General features: G+C 33.8%; 1 protein-coding gene across 4 annotated transcripts in view; it reads left to right on the forward strand.

Annotated features, from left to right (window-relative positions):
- The window catches only part of LRP1B (LDL receptor related protein 1B), a 1,871,086-nt gene that overhangs the window by 1,159,199 nt on the left and 686,431 nt on the right, over nt 1-25,456 (forward strand). For all 4 annotated transcript variants that reach the window (XM_053909160.1, XM_053909154.1, XM_053909157.1 and 1 more), the window contains exons 16-18: nt 441-581; nt 4,618-4,743; nt 12,204-12,320. In XM_053909160.1, coding sequence (XP_053765135.1) covers nt 441-581; nt 4,618-4,743; nt 12,204-12,320 — 384 coding nt within the window. The remainder of the gene's footprint in view (nt 1-440; nt 582-4,617; nt 4,744-12,203; nt 12,321-25,456) is intronic.

Raw genomic sequence — 25,456 nt, forward strand, 5'->3', positions numbered from 1 at the left:
GGCTGTGTTATTGCCTTGTCTTTTCACTATGATTAATTTGGGGTGCACTTATCTGTAAAATGAAGGTAGTAAAATTTTTTGCCATGCCTACCCTGTCAAGGGTCATGACGATAATTGAGATTATGAATGAATGCCCTTCAAAAAGTAAAACTACATGCTCAACATGAATATGAGGTGGTATTGTTATTATTATTGTTATTATTGATTATTTTGGTGACAGTTTAAAATCTTTAAAATTCTTAATAGAATAATTATTTTCAGAAAAACTTACCTTTTTCTCATTTCTAGAGATGGTTGTCACTACAATGTTAAGATGTCTTTATATTTTCAATAAAATGAATCAATATTTTTGTTATTAAAATGAAGTTTGTGTTGTAATGAACTGAACATGGCTAGTATTGTTCTTATGACTTTGATTTTTTTTTTTTTTTTAACTCTAGTTAATTCTGGAGAAGTATTGCCTCACATATGCAAAGCTGGAGAGTTCCGCTGTAAAAACAGACACTGTATCCAAGCTCGCTGGAAATGTGATGGTGATGATGACTGTCTAGACGGAAGTGATGAAGATTCAGTAAATTGCTGTATGTTTTCCTTCAAGTAATATTACATTTTCCTGAGTCTTTTGAAAAATCTAAAAATATCTTTGATAAAGAATTGAACTCAGTTTTTTTTTTTCCTTAGTCTACAGAGAGTAGATTTTAGATGGTCTTCTTGCATGGTTTTAAAGAACTGTTTTTCTCATCTTTTTCCATCTTTAATATTACCATTTTAACTAGAAGTCCTTATTAACATATTACCATATTACCATATGGTAATATTACCATATTATAATTTTTACATAATAATAATAATTTATTGTAATATATTTTATTACAATATATTGTAAATATATTTATTGTAAAATAATATATTGTAATAATAATTACAATATTACCATCATACCATATTACCATATGGACCAGAAGTCCATATTACCAGAAGTCCTTCCTTCCCTCCTTTATACTGTCAGTGCCACCACACCATTGTTAGAAAGTTGCTATAGGAGATCCTTCTGGATCTCTGAATTTGAAGATGTGGAAAATCAATTGAAACTCCCTCAAGTCAGAACTACTCACACAGAAGGTCACGATCTACTCCATTTCCCCTTGGCAGCAGAGCCTTGAAGAAGATCCAAGGACACAGACATGGTTTTGGAACATGTCATTACCTAACTTCACTGGCTCAGTACATGGTAGGAGACACATGTGGGGCACTCCGATAGAAATTCAAGGTTTCATTTTCTTCCCTTTGGCTTCTATTTAGCTGCTTATCATTTCCCATAGTCGGAATAATTTTATGTTTCTGGTTAGAATAAGGAATTGTCCCACTTATATGGAAGTAAAACACTTTGAGAAACACATTAAAAAATGCTTTGACAATATGTTTGATTAGAATCATACTGGAATGGCTTTGAGATATATAAGATCTTTTTACAGGGAGAGAGGTATGTGATTTATATATGTATCTTTGGTCTTTTAATTTGACCCAGATAAATTATTTTAAAAAGAAAATTATTTTCCTTTCAATTGATGACATTTTCCAGGGTAAAATGGTTGAGCTAATTGAGTTAATTAACAGTCCATTTTCTTTTCTTTCTTTCTTTTTCTTCTGTTTTTTTTGTTTTTTTTTTTTTGTTTTTTTTTTTTTTAAATCAAGACTAAAAATACCGTTTTAAAGATTCTTTGTTAATAATAGACAGAATTGGTCTGGGCGTCTATATAATGCAACTATCTGCATTTAGGGATAAAACCCAAATATGAGCTCTTAAAAAATATTGTGTGTACATAATATAGAAATTGTAATTAATACATGAATTGAACACTATTTTCCCTTAATTTTCAAACATGGACTCTGACTTCAACATTATGTGCTTCATATTTTCAACCTTATTAATATCTATATTATAAAGTGTGAAACCATAAATAACACATCAAATACTAAGTTGATACAATTATACAAAAACTTCAGAATGGAGGAGCATTTCATCTAAGGAGAAAGTGTTTTTTCTCTACTTTTTGACACAAATGGTGTAGTATTTATTGAGTAAATTGATTGCCTCATTCCTTCTGACTCATAATGTTTATTCATGGCTTTAGTGAATGCTCCCTGCATATCAGCTTCCAGCATAGTCACAGAGCACCTGTACAGAACACGAGTATTTCATCACGATAGTCATGCAGTAGTCCTTAGGTCCATGCTTCCCTCTGTGTGATTGTTCTTTTCACCAACTCACAAAGAAACTAATTTCCTCTATGAGCATATGGGGCATTACATTTGTACTGTTAATTGTAGTGTTAAAATTCCTCGTCAGGATTTTTTTCTTGATTATTTTCATAACTTTCCATACCACCACCCAAGCCTATGCTGTGGGGTTTTCCTACAGTCCTTTATTTCACATATAATCCATATTCAACTCTAAATAATTAATTTTTATCTTTACCATCTCTCAATCCTCACTGGCTAAATTAGCCTCCTATCCTAGATTAACTCAGCACGTGCCCTGCTATTATTCCTACCACTATTGCTCCCTTAATTAAAGCCCACTTTCCATACTGTTTCCTGAGTTACCAGTATTTATAGAATGAAGTCTAATCTCATTATTTCAGTAAATCTATAACTAACAAAAAAATCCACTGACTCATATATAAAGCACTGCATGTCATGACTCATTTTACATTTTCAGCCTTACATGCCTATCATCATACACTTATAATCTTTGTTCTTATCAATTTGGACTACAAGTAGATCTCTAAAAAAATGTCCTCCTGTTTCTCTCCTGTGTAACACTCTAATCTATGGAAATCACCATAGTTTCACATTACCTTTATAGGGAAGTCTCTTGTGAACATCAAAAAATCTTCTCTATATAGCCCAGTTGGAGTTAAACATCTCATGTGTATTTCTTTATCATGTTAGTTAACCAACAGTATCACAATCATATGCTTCCTTATCTTGGTGAATATCTTTATGAGGAGACACATTATGTGGTAACATCTTTGTAGTCTCAGAGTGTAACACAGCACCTCACACCTGGAGAAGAGATCACTAATCAAATGGGGCAATGGAGCACTAAACCTCTCAGGCCTCCTTCCAGCGAGATGGTATCTTTTCTAAACTTGCAGTGATTCAGACCAGCATTATAATCCTGAGATTCCATGGTTAATATTCCAACACTATGTAATTCATTTCAGAAGAGTATTTATATTTTAAATACTCATAAGGTTTGACTTTGAATTCTGTTATCATTCGATTTTCTATCATTTAGCTTCTCAATTCAAATTGCAGGACTGAGAGTTGTATTTATGCCTCCTTTTTGAACTCTGATTTACATCATTGATGAAAACTGCAAAGGTCCTTGATCAAGCTTCACTGAAATATTTTTGCAAAATCTTGGTACTTTAAAATGTTGACCATCTAACTTATTGAATGACTTTCATTCTCATGAGCAACTATTCTTGCCCAACTCCCTGAAGTGAGTAGAAAATGTTAACCGTGCTCAATTGCCAGGAAACATAAGGCTTTTCCCCCTATTTTTTTCACTATGCATAATAAAAACTTTCTAAAAAGTGATAAAATCACTCTCTCACCTAAGGTACTTTAACATACAGTGTTTTATAGAAACTGGCAGGAAAGGCATACATTTGCTATGCAACAGCATGATAAAATGGCTATTTTTCAAATTCTAAGTAAAACTAATACCAAAATTTATTTTTATTGTACAGAAGTGCAACTACTGGGCACAAGGAAAATTACTTCAAAAAGAATGTGAAGTGGTGAAACAAATACTGAGGAGCATACCAATTCAGTCAGGAATTTAGCCTCCAGGATGCAGGAAAATAATCACAGAAGGTTAACTTTAAGATGGCCTCCTGCTGTGTTTAGATATTGGAGGTTTAATCCTTCGCTGTGCACAGCTTCCCATATGAGGATTGGTCTTGTCCTCAGTATATCTTGCGGATGCATGTTTATTTTTTGCACTAGGGATAAAAACTCATGATGCTCATTTTCATTATTAAAATTATGCAGGATCTCATATTTCGCATCAACTCAAAGTCACAGATGATGCATTTTTTTTTCCTTCCAGTCCTAAGAAACATTGGACAAAGCATAACAAAATTAGGCTTATTTAATATTTCAATAAGTACTGAGTGGACATGTGGCTTAAGAAAATGTATTTTTAATATATGATTGAATTATTTGATACATATTTGTTTCATATTAAAATATGAGATATTTCAAATATGTTTGGCAAAAATTCTGAAATTGAGTCACTGTGATAAGGGATGGGAAACAAACTTAGTGAGATAGTTGATTTTAGTGAAGACATGAACAAATTAATATATTTCCTTTTATGTGAGATTTCTTGGTGTCTTCATAAAAGTATTATATTTTAACACAGCCTAGAATATTAATACTTTCCTCAAAATATGAAACAATGAATGAAAGAAGCTGTGGCATTTATTATACTATAATAATTACTATGACTTTTCTGTAACTATAACTTAAAATAATAATTTATCCAATTTTAAATTAATAACCTTGTTTCTTCTCTTCCTACACCTCTCCCTTCCTTCCCAGTCAATCATAGCTGTCCTGATGATCAGTTTAAATGCAAAAATAATCGCTGTATCCCCAAGAGATGGCTCTGTGATGGAGCTAATGACTGTGGAAGCAATGAAGATGAATCCAATCAAACCTGTGCAGGTAAAGGTTTCCTTGAATATATACATAGATCCCTTCCAAAGTTAGTCTCCATAAAAATGGAGGGCAGTGCTTTGAACTAAGCTGAACCTTCCTAGGGCTGATGATCTTATTATTGCTGTAGTAAATGAATTCAGAGTTGGATGCCACAAAAGCTAGAATACAAATTAACTTTTACTTAATTCTTGGGCATGACTCTGCTTTCCAAAGTAATTTGGCACTTTTTCTATCCATATTGGTTGAGTGTCAATATACTACTTGGACAAGACTTGTTCCTGCTAAATCTTAATTGGCATTGGATGTTGAGGTTTGTTAGCATGCTATGATATAGGCCATCTCACAAGGATAACTGGTGTGTGTGTGTGTGTGTGTGTGTGTGTGTGTGTGTGTGTGTGTGTTTTGTTTTGTTTTACATTAAAAAATTATGTATTTATTTTATTTAGTCTGCTACAGAATACCTCTGTAAATAGTTTTCTTTTCGTGGGACATTATTTATGTAGGGATAATTTTTTTTTTCATGAAAGTCCCGAGATCATGAAGCCTATTTACATTGCCATATAATTTATCCCACTGTAATAAATCTGTGAATCCCTAATCAAATTCTCTTTGAATCAGAATATATAGCTTGTGGTACAGGTTACAACAGACTGCCAGAAAGGTCATGATTAGTCATATAAGTGTTGAAAAATAATATTGACTAGCAACAGCCTAGAGCGACTTTTTAAACAATGAAAAGAACTGTATTTGATGACTCATGTTGATACGATTAGTAAATTTTTTTTCAATCATTACATACTGCAATGTCAAAATGTATCAACTCTTCCCCTCCTCTATTTTCCAAAATAAGTCTCACTAAATAAAAATTATTACAACCAATTACTTAAAACTGTAAAGGCAGCATGTGGAGAAAAAACCCGAAGCTCTTGAAGCCTGGTTTGTATTCTAGGTTGGGCCACTGGTTTTCTCTTGGGAAAGCTTGTACTTTTGTGCAGTGCTATTTCCCTGTATACTTCTCTTTGCTCTCCCAGAGTATGAATTAACTAGAAAATATTTCCTTAACAGATTTTCATCATTTTCTAAACGACAATGAAAGAGCAAAACAGTTGCCATTCCATAATCCTAACCTGCATCTTATATTCAGTTCTTTATCCACAGTTACATATTAGTGAGGATCCTGGGCGATTCTCTTTTCCCTATTGTCTCTGCTTCAGTATTTTAGAGTGATTATTTTCAAGATATTTTGTGTGTCATGGAAGGCTGTTTTACAAAGGACTACCTAATCAAAAGGAACCCCTAGAGACCCTCTAGTCCTAGCCTCTCCCTTCGAGCCCATTCATTTCATAGCCAAGGCATGGGAGAAAGCACTTGCCTTAACTCACATCGTTGGTAAGAGTTTAGGGGAAACTCGATGTATGATTAATTCTCCAAGCCTATAATTTTGTTATCAAACTATATTATTCTATCAGTTAGAATTTTAGGTATGGTCAATTTGATTTTGCCCAGATTGTTCTTACAATTATGACTATGAGTTATAATGAAGCATCTTTCTAAGCTGGAACAATTTTGTTATTTTTTAAGGTTAAGGTATAATTCCGAGATTATGTTGCATTACATCCTAAACATAGGTCTGATTTCACTTTTAAAGGAAAAGCATTGCTGACTCAATTCATAATACTATGTCTTTTTCATTTCTACTAGACTTTTAGAACCTGCTTGTTTCTACATGAGTCTTAAAGGCACATTTGGGCTTCACTAGCTACTTATAAATCAATCTTATTTAATCTTAATTAGTGAGATTTCTAGGAAACCCTATACCTGTAGTCCACTAGGAAATAGGGCACAATCTTTTTGCACCTCAAGTGCCACTTTTCGTGATGCCAGCTGAAGTCTGCCAGTCAGGACCAGGTCTTTACAGTATATTTATAGTGGATATTATGGTCTCTGTATGCCTTAAGAAACTGAATAAGAAGAAAAACAAATATGCCTTTTAGCTTTGAAAATTAAGTATGTTGTTATGTTACAATATATTTTCATTTTGTTTGACCAAAATAAATAAATATGTCACATAGTTAATCATACTGAAAAAAAAAATATATGGCAAATTCATTAGATAATTTCCCTGTCTGGGCCATTACTATATATAGTTACATACCTGGAAAAATATCATAGATAAAGGATTTTCCAAAGGGTGGTATTATTTTCTAATTGAATCCATTGTCCTGTACCTTTTATCATTGTGAGTACTTTATATCTAAAATAAAATCCTATCCTATAAGAAGCTAATTTCTTATTTTGTTCCTTTGGTATTTCTCCATGAATCTGCTAATTCAATAAATATCTATCATGACATTGGATATAAAATAAGGAAAAATACACTATATCTTTCCTTAAAAAGCTGAATGAAGATGGGGAGAAAACATGTAAACAGGTCATTCTAATGCAAAATTCAAAATGAGCTACAAATAGAAGCACAAGAAAACTAATTTAGTCTTTGTCTATCTGACACCTTCCTGAGGGAGGTGATATCCAGGCTAAGCCTTAGAAAGAAAAAAAGAAAGAGAGAAAAAGGAAAAGGAAGACAAAGAGAAAGAGATGTGTGTAATAGTTCAAGTCATTTAAGGAGGAAAAATAATCTGATAAAATTAACCATTGACAAGATTGTGGAATAAAAGGAACCATCATACACTCTTGGTGGTTATATAAATTGTTTTTCTACATTGAAAAGCATTTGATCAAATCCATAAATGCAGACACATACATACCTTCAAGTCTATAATCCCATTTCTAGATTTATACTCTTAATACCTATGTACAAAGCGATTCAAGTAAGAATTGCATTGTTCTAATGCTGGTAATATTGAGAAATTAGAAACAATTCAAATGACCATTATCAGGAAAAACAAATATATGTATATCCACTATATATGAAACTATAAATATATATATATGTATATATATACATATATATATACATATATATTTATATATGGCTATATAACACCAAATATATGTATATTCACATATATAACACATATAGTTTTATATTCACATAATACAATGCCCTTCATACTTAAAATGAATGAACAAGAGCTTAAGTATCAACAGAAATTAATTTCAAAATGAACGGTAACCAAAAGTTGACAGATTATAAGTGATTTAGTACCATTTATATGAAATATAAAAATATAAAACAAATCTATATGTGTTTATTGCTTTATAAATGGAAATATGGAAATAACAATATGGATTATTAAATATGGAAATAAAAATGGAAATATGGAAATACAAATAATAAATTAAGAATAGTAGTTACATATAAAAAGAGAGGGAGATATATGATTGGAAAAAATTACATAGGAGATTTTAAATATAAGTATAATACATTTTTCTGAAAAAAACAAAAAATAGTCTGTAGTAAACATAGGAAAAAAAGATTTGATAGATCTATATGATTGTAGACAGGTGTTAATATTATTATGTCTTATACTTTCCTATGTGATAGAAATATTTCACTGTGAAAAAAAAGGAACGAGTGATTGGCATAGTTGCTGAGGATGAGGTCAAGTCCATAGAGGATGGTAGGGGCTTGGAGGGTATGTCTGGAAGAGGAAACAGCCTATGTACAGCAGGCAGAAAAGAGCTGACAGGCATGAGCTTGGTGCTTGTTCTTCCTCACAAAAAGAAGATATGTTTCTGTACTTATGAGAGAGACCCAGAGGCCAAAGATGAGAAGGAGTTTCAAGTCTTTTTCCTCATAGCCGCTGATGATGATACTTAGATGAAAGCCTAGCCAATTTCAGATGAGATTTTTTCCCCACAGTATGGAATTGTAATTAGATTGCATAATATTTATTCTTCTCACATCTTTCACAAATTTTGAGTAAACTTAAACTAAATAGATACAATTGAATTAAGAAAACCTGATATATTAAAGATGAAACTTCTTTACAAGATAAATTGAAAAGTATGTTTTGATATGACATATGTTTTGTTTAAGTAGAATGCTTTGATTAAAATACAGCAAAGGTTAGGAATAATGTGTGAAGCTCTCTTGTCTTATTCCTCCTTATTGTTCCTGTGCATTGTGGGATTTCTCACTGCTACAGGACAGCAGGAGAAGTATAATTAGTGATGAGTAGAAAAAATTCACGTTGTGACGGTGGATTTCTCACTCATTGCTAGATAAACAATTCCACTGAAGAAGTGTAAATTTCCTCTTCATTACAGCAGCATTTGCTACAAAATTAGATTGCTCTGGGGCTGCTCTGCTAATCTCACCTCCAAACTAATTTAGAAATGATGGTGACAAGAACTGAAAAAGTAAAGGTTGTATCTTTATGATATAAATCCAGTGATTAGAAAGTGATGTTTTATCAATCTGATTATATCATAGAGACAGACAGTACTTATAGATTTATAGAATGAAGCATTTTTTTTTCTTATGTGAAATTACTTAAATTTCCTTGGTGGACTAAGCAGAAGATTTGTCCATGATTAGAATGGACAAAAAATTCATATATTCTCCGGGCATACTATTCCTCAATAATAAACCAGTAAATACTCTTTGGTGTAATAGGTCATAACCGTTCCTTAAGCTTCTGAGTTAGTGAGGTGACACATACATTCTCACACCACACACAATGTAAAACAGGTCCTTAGGAGTTCTCATTCTCCTCTATAATCATCTTAGCGATCCTCATGAAAGAACTCTGAGAAAACTTTGCTAAAATTAAGCCTGAACGACAAGGAGTACTGTGACATTAAAAAAAAAAATCAGATAAAAGAATGTTGGAATATTGGGATATTTAATATATTCTTATTATGAGTCAATTAGAATTTAATGGAGATGAAATGAAACTATGTAATTCTATATCCTTCTTTAAAGAAAAAACACAAGAAAGACTGAGGAATGAAATAGGTTGGGAATGAGGGAAGACAGGAGAGTTGTAGGAAAGAATGAAAAGTAGAGAAAAGAGAAAGGAAAGAGAAAAAAGGAAAGAAGAAGGAAGAAGGGAAAGAGGGAAAGAATGAGGGAGAGCTGGAAGAAAAAGGGAGAAAGAATTGGAAAAAAAAACAGAACAAAACAAAACAAACCTTTCTTATTTAATTTCTCCTGAATCTCAAAAGGTAAAGGGTATTTACTGCAATCAGTTGAAACAATACAGACATGTAAGAAACATGAATCTTCCTCATACCTCCATGCCCTCTCTTCCCACCAAGTGAACTAAATGCCAATGTCTTCATTCTTCTCTAGGCTAATACATATATATATATATATATATATATATATATATATATGGACTATGTACATGTGTGTGTGTGTGTATTTCAAGTAGATATAGTTTTATTGAAATTACCTAGGAACTCTGTTGATTTAGTCTAAATGTTAGAATAATTTCACAGAAAATCTATAGTTAGCCAAATGAGACAACAAATATTTAATCCTGCTTGAAATGTCAACATTGAAAACTTCAGCAGTATACATGTTTGTTGAGATACTTAAAATCTAATAATGTAAAATAAACACTCTACTTGCAAAAAGGGAAAACTCAAATATTATATGAAATGTCTTAGATTCAGAACCCTTATCCATATTAACAAAGCAGAATACATAGTGTAATAATTTTATGGAATTTCTAATTTATAGACACTGAGGATAGAAATGGTACATTGAATCTGATATGTCCAATCAAACCAGTAATTTTTCATTTGTTTTTCTCAAGTGATCCTTTCAGTGTTCACTAATAATATATATACATTTTAACATAGCAATTACACTTTGCTTAAAAGGAGACAACTAGCATATAACTTTTAAGAAATTATTTTATATGACCTCTAAAACCCTGATTTATGGAGACTCTTTTATTTTATTTTATTTTATTTTATTTTATTTTATTTTATTTTATTTTTTTAATTTTTTTTAATGTTTATTTCTGAGACAGAGACAGAGCATGAATGAGGGAGGGGCAGAGAGAGAGGGAGACACAGAATCAGAAGCAGGCTCCAGGCTCTGAGCTGTCAGCACAGTGCCCGACACGGGGCTCGAACTCACAAACCACTAGATCACGACCTGAGCCGAAGTCGGTCTCTCAACCAACTGAGCCACCTAGGCGCCCCATGGAGACTCATTTTAATGTGTTTGGGTGACTTGCCTTTGAACCACTTTCAATTTTATACCACCTGTTAGTTCATTGGAATTTTGATGAAACAGAAACACATCCTTCTGATTCTTAAGCCCCAAAACAGAAGGAAATCTATGAACTAGGTAAAATTCTCTTATCATAGCTATAGAAATTCTGACCCTAATTGTTCCTCATGTGTCCAATCCTCATCTAACCCATATATTAATAAAAGGTGGGAAAATCCCCCTCCTACAATTTCCCACTCTTTTCTCTGATCCATTAAAAAGAAGGGGTGGTAGGAAACCGATACTCATGAAAACAAATTTGTATCTCAGACAGACAAAAGAAAAGAGAATTAAACACTTAAAAATATCTAACTATGTAAGTATGTTACTAAGGCCTGGGAGAAGAGTTAGGGTAGCCATCTAGGATTTCATGCTTTCAAAAGTTGACCTGACTGTAATAGAAAATGGTAACCAAATTCCTTGTAGAAAAATAACCCCTTCACTGAACAATCAAAATGGCTGCTTTTGGCTAAGGTAGAAAGTTTCCATGTGTATGTTCACTGAAACCTTTGAGAGAGGCCAAAGCAGAGTTTACTAATATACTTTGATTAAAAGGTTATAGATTTTATTATATAAGTGATGAATCACTAAATTCAACTACTGAAACCAATATTACACTATATGTTAACTAACTAGAATTTAAATAAAAACTGGAAGGAAAACAAAGTTATACATTTTTATATAACTATGCTGAAAAGTGAATTTTATATGTCCATCATAAGGCTAAATGTATGTTTTAGAAAATATTTTCTGCATTCTCGTTTCATATATTGGATCATTTTGAGAGGTAGAAATAAATGCATTGAAATGTTAGAGGACAAAACAATTCTGACCCCATGATTAGAAACTAGATACACTAATATAATCTCCAAATCCTTCCTACTACATGACAGCAAGTTTTCTTGGTTTTTTGACATAGACTCTGCAAAATTCTTTTTTGTTAATTAAAAGTTGGATGAAATTTAATTCAACTGTATATTCATAAGCATGTGCCAGGCAAAAATTGTGATATAATGAATTCATAGCTTCATTTGTGGACATGTGTGGGGATTACTGAATATCTTGTCATTTAGCAGTACCTGATATTGAAGGGCAAAGCATGTGAACTTTAGAGAAGATGAGCAAGTTGGCAGTATCAAAAAATTAAAATTTACTTTAAAAATATTTTATCTAATAAAGTAATAGAATATCTTATGTGTGAAAGAGTTATTGCATCATTTATTTTACCCGGATGTTATTCAAAAGGCCTTATTTGTACCTTAATGGATTATCTTAGCCAGAACATGCCAGGTGGACCAATTTTCTTGTGGAAATGGGCGCTGCATTCCCAGAGCCTGGCTGTGTGACAGGGAAGACGACTGTGGTGACCAGACAGATGAAATGGCATCTTGTGGTAAGTTGTCTGTGAAACATGCTGTTAGCAGAGGCTATGTCAAAGAGAAAATTCTGTCATTTTGTCTCTCTTAAGAGGCTCTTTATTTCTTTATAAATACTGGTCAACAAGGCAAAAGATCTGTTAACATTTTATTACTGCCTTTTAGGCCTGAGTGTGTACTTTAGTGATACCTTTGGAATATATCCATTCCATGAGTCAGTAACCATATTCTCAGCCAAAATAAATGGATCCCAACATTGAGGATTATATTATGAAGTAGTTGTAAACCTAATATGATATTCTCAAATGTTCATTATTATCAATCTTATGTCCGTAATGATTATTTTTTTTCAAATAGAGTAGCTCATTGGGTAGCATTTGGACTAAATTACGAGTTTCTCATTGACATGCTTATGATATATTCTTGGAGCAATAAAGAATACAGGCTGAGATTATATAGTTGGCAATCCATTTGTTTCATTTGCATTGAGTCATATAATTCTGTTACCAGTTTAAGGTATTTTTGTTAATAGCAAAATTTCTAGTCACTTTCAACTGATCCTTCTTGGGGAAAAAATTTTATTGTTACATAAAATTGCAAATTTAGTTGTTCTCATTTGTACCCATGTATCAATAGATTTTATTATCATTTATCAAAGTGATGTATAGTGAAACATAGTAAGGAAATTAACCAGGTTTTCTAAGAACTTGTGGAATCTTTTAGGCATGGCTATGAATTTTTTTAAATTACTAATGGGGAAACATATATTAGATATGCATAGCACATTTATTAGAATATAATGCAATTGAGCATGTATTTTTTTTAATAATTTAACTACATGTCATAATAGTTTTAACAGTTGGGAAATAAGAAGACTTTGTTTTAATCCCTCAATTTAAAAGGCTCTATTTAGGGGCTCCATTATCTAAAATTTTATCTTTAAAAAATTTCTAATACTAGACAATTAAGTCCCTATAGACATTAAAAGTTGTAACCTTTGAATAAAGTATAGATGGGTAAGTTGTACTAATTGACACTGTAAAGAAGACAATAGCAGTTTTGAAGAAGAAAGTAATAGACAGTCACACAATAACAGTCACTTTTATATTTCACATGTAGAATTCTCAAAGCCTGGCCAGTTAAGGGATTCAAAAAAATGTATCCCTTTCCTTTCTAATGTCCAGACTATTCATGTGGCTGGGTCTGCATCTAGGAAGTTCCATCATTTAGGAAAACTTGATTGTTTTTCTGTTCTCCTTCCAGAATATGCCAAAAGGGTAATGAATAACCTGCAAACAGTAAAGACAGAGAAGTCTAATTCAGATAAGAAAGTCCATGAAAACATAATAGAATAGGAAAATACATAATGAGCTCATTAGAGAACTTCAATTAGGTCTTTGATCTGACTTGTACTTTTCGTGATGTTAGGGGAAAAAAAGGTTGCAGGAAGTTCAGACACATATATCCTATTGAATATTTGCAATACATCTTTGAGAAACATACTATTGTCCAGATTTTACAGATAAAGGAGTAAAAAATTAGGGACATTTAACAACTTGCTTGAGATCACAAGGCTAATAAATAGAAGGACAAGGCTATGAATCCAGCTATACTTGAAACTAAAACTCAGGCATTTCAGGTCGACTTTGTCTGGGAGTCATGGATTGGGTTCAAATTGGGAGTAGAACATGACATGATACATATCCATATTCATGAGTATCTAATTAAATGTGCGTATACCTATAATGAGTTTTGTTCATTGTTGGGTTGGTAATTTTTTTAAGATCTCCTGGCGTGGGGGAGCCATGATCTAATGTTTACCTATTTTTTGTGGGGTAAATACTCCTGTCATGGCCAATATCAAGTTGCTCACGTGACTTTTTGCGTGTGGATTTGGGAAAAGATGTGCATACCAATGTATGGTATTTCCATAATACAGATATAATAGATGTAACTAACTTCAAGAGCAAAATAAAATTCATATAGTTTATTTTAAATAATGGATGTGTCCTTAATAATTAATTCTTAGAATCCTTGAAAATTTAAAAATTGGTTATTGCAAGCTGGTATAAGATGCTTCCAGTATACCACTGGATAGGAACAACTGTGAAGTGTAGTTGTCAGTTTGCTTCTGAAATATAGCCAAACTTTATAGAGTATCAGTAAGCCACATGGGGTAGTCTCAGTACTGTTTCCCCTTTATAAGGTAAGAAACATGTCCTCTCCAAACTTGTTCCTCTCTGTAATAACATACATTTATCTTTCAGATTGTCATTATACATCAAAATTTATGTCAGTAAAAGAAGCTGATAGTGAATCTCTAGTAGGCACAATTTTACTTTCAAAGTTTTAAGAGAGGGATGCCTAGATGGCTCAGTCACCCAGAGTATCCAACTTTGGCTCAATTCATGATCTCATGGTTCGTGGGTTCAAGCCCTGTGTTGGGCTCTTTGCTGACAGCTCAGAGCCTGGAGTCTGCTTCTGATCCTCTCTCTCCCTCTCTCTCTGCCCCTCCCCTGCGCTCTCTCTGTCTGTCTCTCTCTCAAAAAAACAAACACTGAGAAATTAAAAAAAAAATAAAGTTGTAAGAGAGAACGACATGGATTACTCTCATAAAAGAAATTATCTCTGCATTGAGGCACCTGGGTGGCTCATTTGGTTAAGCGTCAGACTTCAGCTTAGGTCATGATCTCACAGTTTGTGGCTTCAAGGCCTGGATTGGGCTCTTGTGCTGATATCTCAGAGCCTGGAGCCTGCTTTGAATTCTGTGTCTCTGTCTCTCTCTCTCTGCCCCTCCCCCATTCACACTCTATTTCTCTCTCTGTAAAATATAAATAAACGGTAAAAAATTTAAAAAAAAATCTCTGCATTAAATGCAAAATGACAAAAATATTATAAATTGTTTAATTTACTGCATCATAAAAAGTCATTCTCCTTGGCAGTAATCTAGAAATGAATGTAAGTTCAACTAATTCCCAGTTTTATTAGGCATCATTATAATATTTGGGCTGATCGTATTTTACTTTTCCCATTGGAATCAGCCAAGTTCCCATAGGTTTAATCCTACTAGAAGACTCACCATCATTTATTTTGTTTTTATATTTTAGCTCCATGAACAACTTCTGTTTAATTTCATAACTACTATTTTTCACTGAAAGTAGTACCAAAATTTGGATTTTAAAACATGAGAATCCAATGGTTAGAAATGCTTCTGGTCGGGGGCACCTGGGTGGCTCAGTCGGTTAAGCATCCAACTCTTGGTTTCAGATTGAAGTCATGAACTCACAGTTCATGAGATTGAGCCCCACATCAGACTTCTCGCTGACAGCATGGAGACTGCTTGGCATTTTTCCTCTCCCTGTCTCTCTCTTCCCCTCCCCCTGCTTGCACCTGCTTGCTCTCTCTCTCTCTCTCTCTCAAAATAAATAGACTTAAAAATAAAAAAGGAACGCTTCTGGTTGTATTTAGGAGTTGAAGCTTTTGCAAATGAGGGTCAAAATTTAGTGGAATTCATTAGCACCTTTTTAAAACCTAATTCATTTTACTTGCATTTGCTTTTACAAGGTAACTGCACATTTTAGGTTGAAACTATATGTAGGCAAACACATAATTAGAAAGGGCCTTGAAGATTCTCACTTCATCTTTAAAGAGCCTTTTAACTTTCTTTTGGTAGTCCTCATGTTGGGCAAAAAAGAGACTCTGGAAATTGATTCTGCAAATAAGAACAGATAGGTTAAAATAGTGAAGCCTGAGTTAGAAGTGGACTGTGTGTCAAGGAACTAAATGGTCACTTGTTTCAAAGCTATTAGCGTGGATTCTCAACTTTAGCTGTCAGTAAAAGAATCACCTGCCCATGCCTCACCCCAGACTAATTAAATAAGAGTCTCTGGGGATCAGATGCAAGAATCAGTATTGTTAATGCTTTCCAGTGGTATGAAATGTGCCCTCAAGCCTGAGAACTGTCAACTTAAGGCCAAGGTTCTCAAACTCCATCATGCACCAGAATCCCCTGGAGAACTTATTAAAGAAGCATAAAGAAAAACATAACACAAACCAGAATGCTGGGCCTGATTCTCAGAGCCTATGACCCAATAAGTCTTAGTTTGTCCATGATTTGTATTTATATTTATACTTCTAACTGTTGTTGATCCTACGTGGTCAAGGGACCACACTTTGAGAAGCAACATTCAGGTTTGATTATATCTTACATGTACTTAGTGATGTGATTATGTTTATATATGCAAAATGAATTTAAGATGGAAGCAATTAACCTAACAAATTTTCTTCCCATTTCCATGTTACAGCATTGAATATAAGAGTGTTTCATGATTAAATGTAAGAACATTTCAGACAAACTTTTACTTTGCCCCTTGGAAAATTTATCATCAAAAGTAGTACATTTGTTTATTTTAAACTGTAGTTTAACTATTTTGGGAGTGTTCTGTCTTCCCAGTATTTCAATATAGCTTTTATTTGTTATTACTTTTTTTTTTATTTTATTTTTTTAACGTTTATTTATTTTTGAGACAGAGAGAGACAGAGCATGAACGGGGGAGGGTCAGAGAGAGAGGGAGACGCAGAATCTGAAACAGGCTTCAGGCTCTAAGCTGTCAGCACAGAGCCTGACGCGGGCTCGAACTCATGGACCGCGAGATCATGACCTGAGCTGAAGTCGGCCGCTTAACCGACTGGGCCACCCAGGCGCCCCTGTTATTACTTTTTAATAAATACACGTTAATGTGAGTTGTTAGCTTCTGATTTGTTCAAACTGTTTAATTAAAAAAATACCTAAAATTTATTAACAGATTGAAAGGTAGTTCAATGGAGTCTAATAAAAAATCCATGAAAATTTGCAAAGTTAACATAGACTCCCTTTTATGAGTGTTAATATTTTAAATCTATGAAAATAGTAAAATTCTGTCTCATGTAATGTATAATCTTACTTGTAAAGCTACTTGTAATTTTACTCCACATAATTAAGGAGCAAAGAGTCAGAAACAAAACTGGCAAGTATCAGACACAAAGAGAAGAGACAGAGCTGTCAAAAAGAAATAATTTTCCAGTTAAATCAGTGTATGCTTTATATCAAAGATTTGTTCAACTAGTTATTAGAAAACCAAATTTCATGATTAACTGTAATATTTTTTTTAAGTTTAGTAAGAAAAAAAATGCATATTTGTGTAAACTAATAAATGAAGACTGTTAACCCAATGGGGCACTGGCAAAATATGAGTATTGGCAAGCACTGCTTTCATTGCTCCCTCATTCCTTAATAACATCTTGGCAGACACAATGATTCTGGTAACTCGTTATTTCTAGAACTTGATTAAATCCACTTTGAAACTTCATTATTATATCTTAGTCAAAGCTTTCTTCTACCCCACTGCTGGCTAGACGTGAAGCTCTAGGAACATTGATGAGAGGGGACCATGTTCTGTCTTTCTACCCTACATGACCCCCTCTTCTAGCCTTGGCTCTTCAGTCAGATGGGAGAGATGGATAAATAGGTAGCATCTTTTAAGTGGGTGTAGTGGTAACCTTCTCTGCTTCTCCGAAGATCACAGCCCTCTGACACGTGTGCAATGCAGCTCTTTGAGAAAATGTGAAATCTTCAGAGAGGCATGAGGTCTCATTTCTCTTCATAGTTCCCTCAGCTCTATCTTCTGTTTCCTTTTCTTCTCCCCCTACTTCTAGATTTCTTTTATCCCCATCCCCCATTGTTCCTACCACAGATTTCATATCTCATAGTCCTAAGAGTCTCTTTTGCTTGGTGGACACCTTCTTGGTTGCATTACTGTTATGACCCCCCCCCCCAACATAAAAGTTTTGGGGCACCTGGATGGCTCAGTGGGTTAAGTGTCTGACTCTTGATTTCAGCTCATGTCATGATCTCATGGTTGTGAGATAAAGCCCCGTATCGCACTCTGCACTGTATATGGAGACTGCTTAAGATTTTCTCTCCCTTTCTCTTTCTTCCCTTCTGCCCCTCTCCCCAACTTGAGCTCTCTCTCTCTTGCTAAAATAAATAAATAAATAAATAAATAAATAAATAAATAAATAAATAAATAAATAAAATGGAAAAAAAAAAAGTTTTGCTCTCTCTTGTGAGTACACTTTTCCCCCTACTCTCCCAACTGTGATCAGGCTAGTCTCCTAATGACCCATCAGTTCTTTCTTCTCTAGATTCAGGGTAAAATGGTTAGTCTACCTCCTGAGCAGCATTAATTTATTTCTCATGTACCCACAAAATTTCTTGAATTATTGTCATGGAGTATCCCTTCCCTTGAGTCTATTGGTCTTTGCATAAAATTGTCTTGTGGGCTACTCTTCTTTTGGAAGGAACACCTTCAACTATTGGGATTTATGTGTAGCATGCAAGAGTACTTAGATTCTTCTTTTTCTTAGTATTGGATCTAAGTGGGCCAGTGTCATGTCAAACGGAAAAATCGCACTATTACATGTTAATTATTATTCATTTTCTTGTTCCTTCTCGCTCTCCTTTCCTTCCTTCCTATTTGCTGTTAAAGCTGGCAGGCACTTGTTGACCAATGCAGACAAATTCTGCACAATGTGCACAATGCATATTTTCTCAATGCGTGGACATTTATAAAGAATGAGAAAACCATTCATTTTATCCCCTCACATTATAAATAAGGAAATCAAAACACTAAAAGTTGCGTGTCCAAAATTGCAGAATGAGTTAGTCTGACAAGCACTGGACTCAGGTCCATTCTCTTTGTTTCAGAGATTCACAGGTTTTGGTGGTTGCCTGCACATGTTATCTAATTCAATCCCTCATCCAATGTAAGAATTCTAAAACTGGTCTCAGAGATGCTTACCCAGTCCTTGTTTGGATATTTTCAGGAACAAAGAACTGGCCTTTTCGCAGGGTAGCTAATTCTACTGTTAGTCAGTAATTGTCAGAATATTCCTCATTGTTGCAACCAACATCTGCCTTCCTAAAGATTCTAATCAATGATACTTGTTCTGTTTTCTGAGGCTACACAATCTAAATCTATAACCTTGTCACAGGATCACTCTTTAGATAACCGAAGGCACATTCCTGCCTACCTAACCCTTCTCTTTTACAAGCAAAAAACACCACTTCTTTCAGATTTCCTTACATGAATATTTGTATGTTATTTCCCTCCCAATTGCCCTACTATGAATATACTTGGATTTTTAATGACGTTGGTAAAATTAATGTTCTAAAATGGGTAGTTGATGTCCAATGGGTATAGAGTTTCAGTTCTACAGATGAATAAGTTCTAGAGATCTGTTGCATAATGATATGAATACAGTTAATGTTACTGAATTATGCACTTAAATATGGTTAGAATGGTAAATTTTATTTTATTTTATTTTAATTTATTTTTCCAAAATTAAAAACAAATTCATGGCCTAGATAGAATTAAACAGAACATAGTATCCCATATGTGGTATTTTTGAACAGATTGAAATGGATTTATTACCTTCAGTAATTTCTAGGCTTCCTTTAACACAATTATAAATGGGAGCCTTATCACATAACTCCTATGTCAAGTGCCCAGCTAATTAAAATAACTAAGCTTCTCTTATGACTTGATCACTCCTTTTGCTCCTTTTGGGTGCTTCTAATGTTTAATTTTCAAAATTTTTTACCTTTTATTTTGATAATCTCCTCATTGTTCCTTATTTGCCTATTTCTGAATATGTACATGGGTCTGATCTTTTCCACTCCAAGCTATTACTCTTAGATTTCCATCCTCCTATAACTCTTAACCCTACTGCTGTCTTGCAATTTTGAACATATGATATTAATGAAGTCTCCCAGTTTTATGGAATTCAGAGATTTGATAAGCATAATTTTTAAGGCTGCAATCAAATCATAGTAACAAAGTTGTTAAACTTTTGGCAAGTAATTGAAAACATCCTTTAGGGGAAACTGATTTAATAATTAAAACTGTACAGAGACAATTTTGAACGCATTAAATTTACCACCATCTTGCATGCATGATACTTTCATTTGTCATCAGAAGACTTATCAAACATTGCCAAAAATATGAGAACGCTTTGTTTATGACATTTTCATGATATATCCTTATCTAAAAATTGTATCAGCAAATAAATGAATCTCATTTGGCATAAATTTTTATTTCGTTCTTGAGCAAAGAGTCTCTTTAAAAATGCTGACAAAATAATGTTTTAGCAAGTCAATACTAGAATTATTGTCAGATATATATAGATATATATATATATATATATATATATATATATATATATATAAATTTTATCTTTCTATTGTTTGCAAATTTTCACTCATTTTTGAAATTGGAACAATATTATTTACCATTTTCCAGTTTCCATACATCTTTCCCATCTTCCATTTATTTCAAAAGCACTGTCAATATTCTGAGATCAAAAATATATGTTTTATAACTTCTTTGATAACTTGTTTCAATGTGGAGATAAATTCATTTTTGGTAAGTAGGTGTTACAATTTTCTCTCTTTGATTTGATTTAGAGCTTTAACTTCCTATCAAACCTGTTTGTTCTTCACTCTCCAATCTGGCAATAATTACTTCCATTCAAATGACAGAAACCAAAGAAATTAAGTTATTCGATTTATGCTTTGTATCCCAGATGGTCGTGTTCTGCTTTCTCATGTTCTATACATTTATATTTAAACATTTTTATTTTGTTTAGAAGTGGCATGCAAGCTTCTGCTAGGTTCTCTCTTATGTTATTCTTATGGGTATGTGACATGCTTTCTCATCGTCTTTGGTTACGGTTCCCTGTTTTATACACATTTGATTAATAAGGCTCTGTATGCAGGCAAGTGGGGAGTTAGGAAGACCCTGGTGAGCATATTGAAAGCCACAGGCAGAAATTATTAAAAACAGCTTTTAGTTCCTTGACCTAACTCAGCATTTCCCCAGCTTCTTGCTTAAGGGTATGAATCACACAGGGTGCTTGGTAGTAATAAATATCCTCAGGCCACTACCACCCTCCCCCAAAAGTTCATTCAGTAGGTCTCACATAGAGTCCAGGAATATGTATTTTGGGAAAAGCACCTCCTGTGATTCTTATCCTAGAGCAATTCCAAAAAATTTAATAAGCTATGTGATGTCAACATTCCCTACAAATTAGAATTTGTTAAGGCTACTACAAATCACCACAAACATGATGGCTTCACATAACAGAAATCCATTCTCATAGTTTTAGAGTCCAGAAGTCCAAAATCATCATGCTCCACAAAGAGAATCCTCTGCCTCTTCCAGCTTCTGTTGGCTGCTCCACCTTGGCTCCAATCTCTTGTCTGCATGTTCACATGGCCTTTCTCTGTGTCACTATCATATCTTATAAGGATGCAAGTCCTTGGATATTTAGGGACCTCCCATAATCCAGAATGAAAGAATCTTGAGATCCTTAATTACATAGGCAAAGACCCTATTTCTAAATAAGACATTCACAGGTACCAGGCTTTAGAATGGGACATCTCTTTTTGATACATACATTTCAACCCTTAACACCTGAGGAAATGTAGTATGTCCTATACTTCCAACTGAAGTATAATAAAGGCTCAAGTATAAGTACTTTTAAAAGCTGTACATATAATTCTAATATACATCCAGGTTTGTGAAACACTCTCACAATTCTAATTATTTACTTTTGCCTCCTGGCTAACTTCTTATCCAAACTCTCTGTTACAAACCAGGAATCCTCAGATGTTCTTTCTTTTCCATAGTATCTGGAGCTTTGCACTACCAAAAGCCACTGGGCAATAATAATTCTAAGTGCCTCTTGGTGCTGACAAAAATGCAGTCCCTTAAATTTCTGTCAAGAATAAACATGAATTCTTCTGACATTTCAGCAGCATTGATTTTATACACACACACACACACACACACACACACACACACACACACACAATCAGAATCAAATGAAAAAGAATATGTAAAATCTCGGTAGTGGTTAGTATCTAGTAGTTATTCAATAAGAGATGAGCTATAGCCTTTTCTTCTTTTTTGTCCTTCCAAATAATTTTCTTTCTCAAATGGAACACACACACACACACACACACACACACACACACACACACACACATTTTTCAAACTAGCGTTGGAATTGGACCAATTGACATTATTAGAGAAAATAACAACATTTCCAAACTCTTATTTTTTTAATATTAAGTTTAATATTTTGAAAGATGTCAGATTGAAGTATCCTACTGATCCAGGAAACAAATCCCTTCTACCATGTTGATTTGGCATTTTGAAAGCAGAAAGCTGTGTGCATGTCAGTGTTTGAGCCATTTGTTGCTGCCCCTTGCTGCCCCTTTCTATAATTTGAGCAGAACTGAGGTGACTGAAGTTGGGGCTTTACCCCAGGGTACGTTGCCAAAAACAATCAGGATGTAACCTCTGTGAGTTAAAGTACATAAGCAATTTCATAAAAATTTCTCTTATTAATAACATGCTAATTTTTTAATGATAAAAATGAAACAAAAATAAATCTTAGGCAACCTGACTACTATTTTGTGGCACTGAAGAATCTATTCCTTGTGCCTCCACAGTGCTAAAATTACTAATCCTAGAGTATGAATAAGAATGAGAAAAATAATACAGAATACCATATAAGGACAGTTTTAAAAATTCTTGTATTTTTGGGGAGCCTTTGTGGCTCCTTTGGTTAAATGTCCAACTTTGGCTCAGGTCACGATCTCACGGTTCTGTGGTTTCGAGCCCAAATCAGGCTCTGTGCTGGCAGCTTGGAGCCTGGAGCCTGCTTCAGATTCTGTTTTTCCCTCTCTCTATGTCTGCCATTCCCCCACTCATTCATATTCTCTCTCTCTCTCTCTCTCTCTCCCTCTCTCCCTCTCTCCCTCTCTCCCTCTCTCCCTCTCTCTCTCCCTCCCAAAAATGAATGAATGTTAAAAACAAAGAATTTCATTAAAATTTTCTGTATTTTTATTTATTTTTAATTTTTTTTAAACATTTTATTTATTTTTGAGACAGGGAGAGACACAGCATGAACAGGGGAGGGTCAGAGAGAGGGAGACACAGAATCTGAAACAGGCTCCAGGCTCTGAGCTGCCAGCACAGAGCCCGAAGTGGGGCTCGAACTCCCAGACTGCGAGATCATGACCTGAGCTAAATTGGCCGCTTAACCGACTGAGCCACCCAGGCGCCCCAAAAATTTCTGTATTTTTAAAATATAGATATTTCAAAATTTGTTTTTTTTCTTCTGGAATATATGGTTGTATACACACACACACACCAAAATTTCCTGAAATATAGTCTTAAAATAAGTAGAAACCAAAATAAATTTATTTGAGTTACTTTTTATATATTCTGAGTTTTTATAGACATTATAAATCAGTTAATTGTTTATTTCATGTAGTATATTTGTTGGGAAGAGTCTTTTTTTTAAGTTTATTTATTTTGAGAGAGAGAGAGTGTGTGTAAGTAGAGAAGGAACAGAGAAAGAGAGGGAGAGAGAGAATCCCAAGCAGGCTCTCTACCACCAGTGTAGAGACCAGTGAGGGGCTCTAGTCACGAATCACGAGATCATGACCTGAGTTGAAGTCAAATGCTTAACCAACTGAGCCACCAAGGTCCCCCTCATCTGGTACATTTCATTGGGAATTTCCAATTTACAAAAGCTATTATTTCTTTATCATTTCTTGAGACAAAAAAAATCTAAGTTCCTTGTTTAATTTTTAACTTTTGGACTCAATTGAGTTTAGATTTATTTTAGTACTAATTATTTTAATTGCCAAGGATCCCTATCACTGTTAGATATAAATCTGTCCTTTGGAATTTTTCTGCTGTCCTACAATGTGTAAAAACAGAAAATGTAAATTTTTCCTAATGTTTATTTTGAGAGAGAGAGAGAGAGAGAGAGCGAGAGCGTGAGCATGTGCACAAGCAGGGGGGTGGGCACACAGTGAGGGAGACACAGAATCAGAAGTCAGACTCCAAGCTCTGAGCTGTCAGCACAGAGCCTGACAAGGGGCTCGAACTCATAAACCATGAGATCATGATTTGAGCTAAACTTAGCCCCTTAACCGACTGAGCCACCCAAGTGCCCTGAAAATGTAATTTTGTATAAAGAGACTATATTTTTAGTCTCATGCACTATTTTCTTCCCATCAATGTTTACGTATGTTCAACTTTCACCTTTCTTTAAAAAGATTAGCACCAACATAACTAGTTAACTGTTTTTGATCCTATATGTCTCATCAGCTGTCACATTGATTCTTACATCCCTCATAGTAAAATGTCTTGGAAAAGTTGCATAAATTTTATGTATCAATGTTCCACTCAGTCTACAATAGACAAAAACTGTTTTTTCCTCCTCAAGTCATTCCACAAAAACTGTATTTTCCAAGCTTAACAGGAAAAAAATAATGTGGATAATGCATTTCCATTTGCCTCTCATGTTACCATCATTGTGGTCTTTCTCCTTGAAATACTTCTCTTGTCTTCAGTGACAAGATATTTCTTGGGTTCCCTCCTACATATTTGCTGGTTCCTCTGTCTATGCCTAACTCTGAAATATTCTTTCAGTATTTTCTTTGATAGAGGGAGTTGATTTCTTTGTAGGAAGTTCTCATTTTTATTTTATTGTATTTTATTGTATTTTATTTATTTTATTTTATTGTTTCTTTTGAGTGGGAGGAGAGTAGATTTTTCACTCTCGATTCAATACTGCAAATAATTTATAGGTTACTTTAGTTTTCATAAATTTCTTCTTGGCATCCTGATATATCACTAGTGTTTCTATACATGAATTTAGTTTTACTTATCTCGAGTTAAATTGTGGTTCCTTAATCTAAAGTCAGATCTTTCATAAATTCTGGGAAATTCCAAGAAATCATCTTTTTGATTATTACCTATCCCCATTTTCTCTTTCATGTTTTTGGACTATGAATTTAATATTTGCTCATTTTAATCTATTCTCCATGATTCTGTATTTATTATAAATTATTTTTTATCTTTAAACTGCAACGTTGGATATTTCTTCTGATATGTCTTCTAGTTTAGTAATTCTTTCTTCAAACATACTAATTTATAATTTAATCACTCCTTAAAGTTTATAATTTCAACACTGGTTTTGATTTCTAAATGCCCTATTTGGTTCCTTTTCAACTCTGCCTGTTTTCCTCTGG

The sequence above is a fragment of the Panthera pardus genome, unplaced genomic scaffold (assembly GCF_024362965.1).
Source record: "Panthera pardus isolate Hobbes unplaced genomic scaffold, ASM2436296v1 HiC_scaffold_10, whole genome shotgun sequence".
NCBI lineage: Eukaryota > Metazoa > Chordata > Mammalia > Carnivora > Felidae > Panthera > Panthera pardus.